We start from the raw sequence: 9,916 nt of genomic DNA, 5'->3' as shown, positions 1-9,916 counted from the left end.
AACAAAGCCCGTTGCCAATTGTGCCCACATATCTATTCAGGGGACACCATCACAGGGCCTAATAACATCAGCCACACTATCAGAGGCTCGTTCACCTGCACATCTACCAATGTGATAGATGCCAGCATGTGCCTGCAATGCCCCTCTGCCATGTACATTGGTCAAACTGGACAGTCTCTACGTAAAAGAATAAATGGACACAAACCAGACGTCAAGAATTGTAACATTCAAAAACCAGTCAGAGAACACTTCAATCTCTCTGGTCACGCGATTACAGACCTAAAAGTTGCAATTCTTCAACAAAAAAACTTCAAAAACAGACTCCCACGAGAGACTGCTGAATTGGAATTAATTTGCAAACTGGATACAATTAATTTAGGCTTGAATAGAGACTGGGAGTGGATGGGTCATTACACAAAGTAAAACTATTTCCCCACGTGTATTCCCCCCATCCCCCTGTTCCTCAGACGTTCTTGTCAACTGCTGGAAATGGCCCACCTTGATTATCACTACAAAAGGTTCCCCCCACCCCCCACCCCTCCACTCTCCTGCTGGTAGTAGCTCACCTTAAGTGATCACTCTCGTTACAGTAAAAAGCAAAGGAGGACTTGTGGCACCTTAGAGACTAACCAATTTATTTGAGCATGAGGTTTTGTGAGCTACAGCTCACTTCATCGGATGCATCCAGTGGAAACCTCTCATTACAGTGTGTATGGTGACACCCATTGTTTCATGTTCTCTATGTATATAAAGCTCCCCACTGTATTTTCCACTGAATGTGTGTGTGGACAGGAGGGGGTTGGGGCAACACCTGGGCACAGGGCTGGGCTAATGCTGCAGTGAAGACAGACCCAAAGGTCATACAAAGTGGGGCCGGGGTGTGTGTGTGGGGCAGACGGGACCGACGGCTTGGAGCACCCCCCCCCCCCGGGCAAAGAGCCTTCAGCTGGTACCGGGGAAAGATGAGGTACCAGCACTGAGGCCTGGTGGGGCTGGCCCCTGCCCCCAGCACAGCTCCCCCTCTTTGAAACAACCCATCTCAGTCTCCCCCAAACATCCCCACTCCCCTTCCTACTACCCCAGAGGGTCACAGCAGTAGGGGAGGCCTCTGGGATAAGAGGCTGCAGGGGATACCATGGTGTATTGTGTGTGTGTGTGTAACAGGAAAGTCCTGGGAGCAGGGAAGGGAGCATGCATGGGGGTCAGGAAGAGATAGTTATGTTGGGGTTCCTCCAGATTCACGCTTCCCTCTGCTCAGGCCTTCCTGCATTCATGCCCATCTTTCAGGCTTCTGCAGACATCACGAGAGGTCTTGCAAAAAAGAAACAGTTCCTCCTAGTGGACAGAGTGCTGTTCTGGGACTCAGGAGACCAGGATTCTATTCCTGGCTCCGCCACAGGTCGGCTTGGGGACCTTAGGCACGTCACTGCCCCGCTCTGTGCCTCAGTTTCCCCAGCAGTACAAGGGAGCTAATGCTACTAACCTATTTTGAAGGGGCTTTGAGATCTATGGATAAGATGAGCTAATTATTAGATTGCCACCTTGTAGCAAACAGCGTAAGACCCTGAGAAGAGGAGAGACGAGGGGAGAGCACAAGTTGTCAGTGCTGAAAAAGAGCCCGGTCTTTACAGCACACGGAATAGCCCAGCAGGTGAGGCCCCGACCCACAAAGAGACTTAGGCATTGTGACACTGAGCCTGCAAACATCTCCCTGGAAACTCACAGAAACAACACCGGGCCCTACAAAGCCTGAGCTGGGTGCCTACGGGCCCTGTGTGATAGGTGCCAAAACAGCCAGCATGCAGAGCAGGGAGCTGCCTACGCTAGCCACTGGGAGATGCCAAGGAGCGGGATATGTCCTAAGCCCCATTCCCCCATCGCTGCTTGCAAGCCACAAACTGGGAATGACAGGTGCTGCTTGCCTTAGGCCCCGGAGCACCCACAGGAAAAGCTGAGTGCTGAACATCAGCCTCTGCCCAGCGCCTCCCGCCTGCCCCACTGATCAGCGGGGGGGGGGGGAGCAAGGAGGCGCTGGGGGAGGCAAGGGGGAGGAGCGGGGTGTGCCCAGAGGAAGGGGTGGGGCCTTGGGGAGCACCCCCTGGCACATTAGAAAGTCAGCACCTATGCCCCCTAACTTATGTGCAATCGACATGCTCGGAGGCTGCCTAACACCACATAAAAGAGCAACAAGGAGGCAAAGGCAGCCTGCCCTCCCTTGCAGCCTTGAGATCAGCAGTTAGGGCACTCACCTGGGACATCCCCCTCCCGCAATTCAAATCTCCGCTCTGCCCGATGAGAAGGGATCTGCTACCTCCCAGGTGAGGCCCCTTAGCACTGGGCTAGAGCGATTCTTGCGCCTTCTCTGGCCCAATTAATATTGGGTTATTCAGTGATTTAGTTAGAGTGGAACAACTTGTGGGAGACCTACAGCAGAACATCCCACACTACCTGTGCGGGCCCAGGTCTTACCGGCCACCCGCAGAGACTCCCACTCCCCGTTTACACGGATGTCAGGTCAGAAAAGAACAGGAACGAGGAAAAAGTTTTAGCCAACCCACAAGGACAGTTTTGCCACCTTGGTTCTCAACAAAAACCACTCAGCAACTGAGTGTGAAACAATATCCAGCCGAAGTGCTGAGGGTGTGAGCTGAGACGCTTTCAACCCATGCGGAGAAAAACAACAAAACCCATTTCCCAGATCCTGAAGGTGACATTTGCACGGGAAGAACAATGCAAATTCGGAACAATTTTGTTTCAGCTTCAGTCTGTGTTTCCTGCTTTACTAGGGATGAGACTGACGAAGATAAATCAACACAGGCTGCCCACCAGAAATCCTCTGACGATATAAGATGAGCATCCATTCACACTCAGCCCAGCATACAAAAGAAAGCAAAATTCTCCCTTTATTGATCTGCTAATTTGGGGCAGTCCAAGCTCTTTATTAGCCATGACAAATCCCTACATCGGTTGAGCCAGTGCTTTTGGAGCATCCCAGTCAACCAGGGCCATGAGACCGGACTTGCCTGAAAATAAATTCCCCTCCCCAGAGAATAATTGGCTCGCAGCACTTCTGCTAAATATTCCCCGTGACTCTTTCCCCAGGTAGTCAGATAACAGCAACACACGCACACGGTTCTGTGACACCAGGTTGCCCAGGTTCTCGCACAGCCCGTGCTTTTCCGGAGGTAGCGTTGTTAGAATTCCCTGACGAATACGCATCCAGATCCCCCGTGGGGCCCACATGGTTTGCCCGAGCAGTTCAGCCTAACGTTGCGCTGCTCAGACGTATCGAAAGGAGACTGTACCTGCGCCATCTTTGGAGAATGGCCGGTTTCCTTGCTCCACCCCCTCCAGCAAAATCTAGATACAGAATCGTCTTCTTTGAGGTAACTGTGCAGTCTCAGAAGAGCATCCCCATTGTGTTGGTCCCAGGTTGGAAGGCAAGAGTTTCTATATCACTGCAGGGGGCCCTGAGGAAATCAGTCGTTAACCATTGCTGGGATTAACCATGGCTGAAATTTCGGATCCCCCATCTCTGCTTTCCTCACAGCTCCGGGTTCAGGATTCACTGTGCAACAGCAACAATGTATGAGCGCGGTGTGCCAAGTCACACGGTCAAAGTCACCACTGCTATAAGTGAGGGCAACATCATTCTTACTTACTATTTGTCCTCTTCCTGTCCCGCCGTGCTAGGAGCTGCACAGATGTGTAACAAAGAGCCAGTCCCTGCTCCCAAGAGCTTACAATCTTAACTCGCGACAGAAATCAGTGCAGGTGACTTCCGTGGACAACGCAATGTGGCTCCAGGTCACGGACAACAGCAGAGCAGCAGCTCGGGCTGGGCAGCAGAGCCACACCGCAAGGGAAAGGAAACCGGAAAGGGAGTCGAAGCACTCGGTAAAATGGCAGCTTCAGCAGAAGGGCACAACAAGCAGCTGCCAGCAGCCATCTGGAGTTAACTCTGCCCCCACCCACCCACCCAACTTTAAATACAAGCATAACTGACAACGCCAGCGTCTGGAAATCCAAACAACGCTCGTGCCATAGTCTCTGCACCATGCTTGGCTGTTGAAGAGCTGTCCATCTGCTACACATCTGGCCTGCAGCTGCTCTCCCCAGCCCAGTCGGGAAGGGGAGCCGGTGCTCACTGGGCAGGGTCTGTTTTCTCTTGATCAGAAGATGAGGTTGGATGAATTCATTTGTCTCTCTCTCTGCTCCACCCGCCTGGGCAGCCTGCAGACTGAGGCTTGCTCAGATCTTCTTCACGTAATTCCCAGGGAAGAGCCCTTCTTTGCCATGAAGCCGACCTTTCCACCATCCAGAGGGATCTGGAAAAAAATTGACGGGATCATTATTATTCAATGCAGGGCAAGAGCAGTGCTGTTGGCATGCCCTGCAATCTCCATCTTACTCGGGCAGGGGTGGGCGAGAGGCAGAGAGCTGGGTACATGTCTGTGTTTGTTTGGTGAGCTGCATGGCAGAGTGGTACATGTACCCATGGCTCACCGTAGCAAGCCTATATGGGTACGGCCCAAACCCAGTACGTAGCTCAGTAGCCACCTGGCTAAGAAAGCAGCCCTTTTAAGGATTGTTACTCATCCCTTTTCAGGAAGGGGTTAGAAACTATTGTCCAATTTAACCTTAACCAGCAAGATTACCACCCTGGCAAAACCATTAGCCATCTGACAAAATCCTATGGCCTGTGTTGAAGTTCTCTGGCCTGGGTTACACAGGAGGTCAGAAGACAGAACTGTATCCATCCCGTCTGGCCTTAGAAATCGACGAGTGAAATGTTCTCCAAACAGATCGCATGCCAGCCAGCTATGGAAATACAACTGCACACATCACCAACCCCTCGCAGCGGCTCCCAGGGAGCAAGCAAAGACCTCTGAGGCTATGAGCAGACTCCCTGGGGAAGTCAGATTGTCCTTGGTAGTTCACACTTCTCCGACATCGTGTGTTAATTCCACGACCACAACACGGGGAAGACGATTGTACATGACAATTCAGCTGGTTCCTTGGTCAGAGGCAGGAAGCCAGGGTGTGTCCTCAGCCCTGTGTTGCTCTGCTTGTCCATGGAGGGTCCCACTCCTGAACAAGTGAATAGGCATTCAGTACAGCACAGTCAGCTGGTACGAAGGGCAGCAGGGACCCCGAGATGGAAATACTCCCTGATGGTTGCACCGATGGCTCCATTACATTTTCCAGTCTCTGCAAACAGGTTCTATGCTTCTGCTAAGTTCTTTGGTCTTGATTCTTCCTTTTGGTTCTTTAGTCTTTTTGTCCATCTGAGGCATCTGTCTGCAGGTGACCCATATCCTCCACTGTCACCCAGTTAAGCGATACTCTGTTGGGCGCCATGTCCAGGTTCCTTTACCTAGACAGAAGCCTCTCACGTGACTGTGAGGTGAAGCAGCTACTCCTCAGGCCAATGCCCTGGTGGGCGGAGAGGGAGCATTTGGAATGTGCCTGACATAAGGATCCAACCCAAGCCATGTGGTGGGTTTCTCCTCTGCTTTATGATGGTGCAATTGTAAGCGGGGGAATAGTCCCGCTCTTGTGGGGAACTTTCCTGGCTTCTGCACGACCCCGGTGAAGTGGGCTAGCGAAAGGATCTGAGTCCTCGCTCCCCCCTCCTTTACCCAGTGGCCTCCCTGCCCTTGAGGACTCCCCTTCCCCTCTCCTGTCTGGCAGAGTCCTTGTAACCCCAACAAGGCTGGGCCCAGGATTCCTGGGGGGCTCGACCCCCAACCCTGCTGTGGTCACCTAGGACAGGGGCTAGGGCGTCCCCACTCCGGGGTACTCTCTCTGCCCTGGACACTTCTCTGACCCACTGACCATTACATACAAGTTAAAGCAAATGCAAGTTATTTAATCAACAATTAACTTGAAAAAGAATAAGGGGAAATGGGAAAGGTTAAAGGAAACACATCACCCCGCTCGGTGGCAGGGAACATCACAAACAGTGTCTCTGGAACATCAGGGCAGTTCACAGTCTGTTCCTCGTAAGTCCCAGGCCTCCTGCTCAGGCCCTGGCCGTGCTGCAGGGATGCTGTGGGTTGGACACTCGCTCTGGCGGTGGCCACACGCTCTCAGGCTCTAAGTGGCAGGACCCTTCTGCCCTGTGTCGCCCCCGCCCTGTCGGGGTTACGATCCAAGCCTGGCCTGCAGAGCCTCTTGGCTGAGGCGTCTCCCTGTGCTGGGCCCGCTGCCCAGGGTCCCCCTCGCTCTCCTCCGCTGCTCACTGCACCCAGCTCCGGACTGCTCCAGCCCCAGCCCCACCACTCGGTCTCTGCACCGCTGCTGCTGCTCTGCCTCCAGCTCCCTGGGCTGCTTCTTGGCCCCTCTGGCTTTGGGGCTGCAGCTCTGCTCCCAGGGCAGGTCTGCTCTGCCGGCTGCTTCTGTGACTCTGCTCCCAGCACTGACCTGCTCCCTGGGCTGCTTCTCTGGCCCCTCTGGCTCTGGTTGCTGCAGCTCTGCTCCTAGGACAGGGTCTGCTCTCTCTGGGCTGTGCCTCTGGCTTTGGGGCTGCAGCTCTGCTCCCAGGACAGGGTCTGCTCTCTCTGGGCTGTGCCTCTGGCTTTGGGGCTGCAGCTCTGCTCCCAGGACAGGGTCTGCTCTCTCTGGGCTGTGCCTCTGGCTTTGGGGCTGCAGCTCTGCTCCCAGGACAGGGTCTGCTCTCTCTGGGCTGTGCCTCTGGTCCCTCTGGATCTGGCCCAGCTCTGCTCCCCAGCTTAGCTCGGGCCCCTGCTTTCTCCTTAGCTCGGCCCCACTCTGTCTGACCCAGGCAAATCCAGCTCACACTGAGGGACGGGACCTCCCTGGCCTCCTGACTCCCTGATTAGCCGGCTTGCCCTGTCATTCTGGCTGACCTGGAGCATTGGCCTCTCCGCATTGTTCCTGGGGGCTGTCATCCCCATCCACCCATTCCCCATCGACCCTTCCCCCTTTTTAGTACTGGGAGCTAGCAAGTAAAACACCCGCACTTGACTGTTAGTAAGGGGGCAACAGTCCCCCCTTACACAATGAACAGGCAAAGAGCCGGTGCTGCATTAACCCTCCACGCATACAGCGATATACTGACGATAAACCAGCCGGACGGCCAGTGCGTAACGTGTTGCTCATGACAGCACAAGTGGCTGGCACTGAAGCCCCGATGGCGGAGGATAATCGAGATGAGCATGTTCCTAAGGTGCCTATTGAGAAGTTCTTAAACAACTAAGCAATGGAAAAGGCTCCCAAGAGAGTCCGAGAACTATGCAAAGCTGCTAAGTGGGCAGCCAAAAAGTGTGTAATGTCCCATCACCCAGAGCAAAGGCCACACGGGATAGGGAAGAGGGTGTCCCAGCTAGCTGACAAAGCCACGTTCCTCATGCCAAGGCCACCTGCACTGAGCAGAATCCCACACTCTTTGGACATCCCTGCTGATGGCTTGTGTATTGCCAAGACCCAGAGCAGGAGGGATCTCTAAAGACACGAGGACGTGGCTAATCAGCCACAGAGACACCTTCGGATTCCCTGGCAGCCCAGCTTGCAGAGGAGGAAGGATGCTACACCAAGGCGGGGTTGCTGCGTCCATAGACTCCTCTCCTTTCCTTACATCCCTTTGCCCACTGGGCTGCACTGCCTGCCCCTGCTCAGGTGTATGACACGGGGTGGGGGGCGGGCAGCAGGTGCCTCATACGTACCTTCCAGCAGGATGTCTATGACGTCCCCGACGTTGAAGCTGAGCTCATCCACGTCCTGCCCGATGTACTGATACAGAGCTTGGCAGCGTGGGCCGGTGACCTTGGGCTCGGGCTTGGGGCGTCCTGCCGGAGGGGGCCGCTGATTCATGCTTCTCTTCCTCTGCATGCTAGAGGGGCAAAGAACAAAAGGCACCGGCTCAGCGTGGTCCGTGCAGCAGCAGAATGCGGCAGGAACAGGGCAGTGGGGACCCAGAACGCACAGCTGGCTACCTTTCCCTTCCAAGGGCAGGAGGGTCACAAGCTCCTGTGGGTGGATTCCCCTGACCCCGAGCATCCAAAAGGGAAAGAGGCTTTCCAGAGGGGCACACAGGTTAGAACGCTCTTTGCTTATTCCCTAGTGCCATTGTCTGGACTTTCCCTCCCGAAGTCTCCCATTCCCAGGCTGCATGGGAGCTGGTAGGGTCACCACCCAGGGGGTAAAGCTGCAGGGGAGAAGGATGTGACAGAAACTCTCTTTCTAAACAGCCTCTTGGATCCTCTCTGCAAGGTCACACAGCCCGGGGCTGGAGATGTGATGCTGATCTCCCGCACTGTGATGAATGGGCAGGCTGTGCTGTGTCACGGATGAATGCAGCAGGAGGGAGCTGATTAGAAAGAGGAGAGGAAATGTCCCAGTGCCCAGCTCCGAGGCCAGGGAGGACCCAGGGAGTGGTAGCACGCAGTATCTCGAACAGGCTGGCAAGAGGGGCCCGACTTTTGCAAAACCTACCCTGCCACCCCTTGGTCGGGCACATTCAGGAACTCCAAGTTTTGCTCAGAGGGGGGTCGTGCCCTGGTCCTGTGGCTCATGCCCTGTTTGGGCAGCATGGCGGAGGGAGGCCCCCGCGCCTGTTTCTGGGTCGTGGAGTACATCTGCTCCCGCTGCCTGTTGTCATTACGGGGGAACTGGGCAGCTCCGTTCCTGCAGGTCCCTGAAAGAACCACCAGACGGGGATCGGTTACCCAGGAATACTTCCCACCCAGCCAGCCAGCCAGTGCCATCCGTAGATCTACGTGCCGCAGCCTTATGTATCCCATTTCCCAGACAGGGAATCTGAGTCAGTGGCCAAGCCAGGACTAGATTCCGGTTGTCCTGATTCCCAATCCAGGGGCTGCTGGCCACTGGGCCCGCTGCCTTTTCCATCTGAAAAGGTAAAGCCCAGGACTAGATGACCTCCAGAGGTCTCTTCCACCCCTAATCTTCCCTGAATCTATTCTCTGACTTGAATTAACCCCTCGGAGGCTCCGTGGACACTCAGCACACTTCCGAAATGGGGGTGCGAGTATAGGGGCTCTGCTGAAGTGCCTTTGCCCAATCTTGCCCCTTTAATGTGAGCTTTGGGGCTGAATTCACAGCACTGGAGACAGCCCTCTAAGTTCTCCACCGAAGAGGGACAGCTCAAGGCAAGCTGCCGCCTCTGACCTGGGCTGCGCAGGGCTGAGATAGGAGCTCAGCGTCCGTAGCCAAAGCTCGGCCCCTCTGCGGAGACTGGCACCAGGCCTGTCAGCCAGAACCATCTGAGATAGTTGTTTTTTGCAACAGGGTCACCTGCTCAACAGGGGCTGGTCTGAGAACTAGCAACTCATTTCATATGTGCCACTCAACAGCCATCAGATGGCGACAGCTTTGGGTGCCAAGGAGCAAACTTCTGTATCCCCCGTCTCAATCCCCAGAGCCACTCATTCCTGCCCACCCCCACCCCCGAAGGTTTGCCTGGGGATGGCCCCTGAGGCAGTGCCCCCCTTTGGCTCTGTCCGTCTCACCTCTGGGGGCTTGTGGGGCACTTCTGGAGGGCGCTGGTTGCTTGCGGTGGCCTCTGCTCTGCTGGATCCCTTTCTTAGTGGGCTCTGTTGGGACAGAAGAGAGCAGGGTGGATGGGGGCTGGTCCCAGGCTCATAATAGAACCCAGGCGTCCTGCCTCCCTGTCCCCCTCCCTCCCCCCCGCTCTAACCACTAGACATCACTGCCCTCCCAGAGCTGGGGATAGAACCCATGCGTCCTGCCTCCCTGCCCCCCCCCCCTCCACTTTAGCCATGCGGGACAGAGACCAGAAGCCCAAATTGTGTGACATTCCTCCTGACCCCAACGACTGGGGAGTGCAGGACGCCAGGCGCTGAGCGGAACCCCTGCCAACCCGGCTCGCAGCGGGTTTCCAGGTGGGCCTATGCTGCTGTTAGGGAGGGGCACC

General features: G+C 55.3%; 1 protein-coding gene across 1 annotated transcript in view; it reads right to left on the bottom strand.

Annotated features, from left to right (window-relative positions):
* Window positions 1-4,001: 4,001 nt before the first annotated feature.
* Window positions 4,002-9,916, bottom strand: part of MYO1F (myosin IF) — a 46,379-nt gene continuing 40,464 nt past the window's right edge. Inside the window, exons 25-28 of the mRNA XM_084614307.1 lie at window positions 9,492-9,575; window positions 8,458-8,659; window positions 7,689-7,855; window positions 4,002-4,328 (exon numbers count right to left, since the gene is read on the bottom strand). Of these exons, the coding sequence (XP_084470433.1) occupies window positions 4,252-4,328; window positions 7,689-7,855; window positions 8,458-8,659; window positions 9,492-9,575 (530 nt within the window). The 3' untranslated portion in view covers window positions 4,002-4,251. The remainder of the gene's footprint in view (window positions 4,329-7,688; window positions 7,856-8,457; window positions 8,660-9,491; window positions 9,576-9,916) is intronic.

The sequence above is a fragment of the Lepidochelys olivacea genome (genome assembly GCF_965140295.1).
Source record: "Lepidochelys olivacea isolate rLepOli2 genome assembly, chromosome: 25".
NCBI classification, from domain to species: Eukaryota; Metazoa; Chordata; order Testudines; family Cheloniidae; genus Lepidochelys; species Lepidochelys olivacea.
This window is presented reverse-complemented; position numbering and strand designations above follow the sequence as displayed.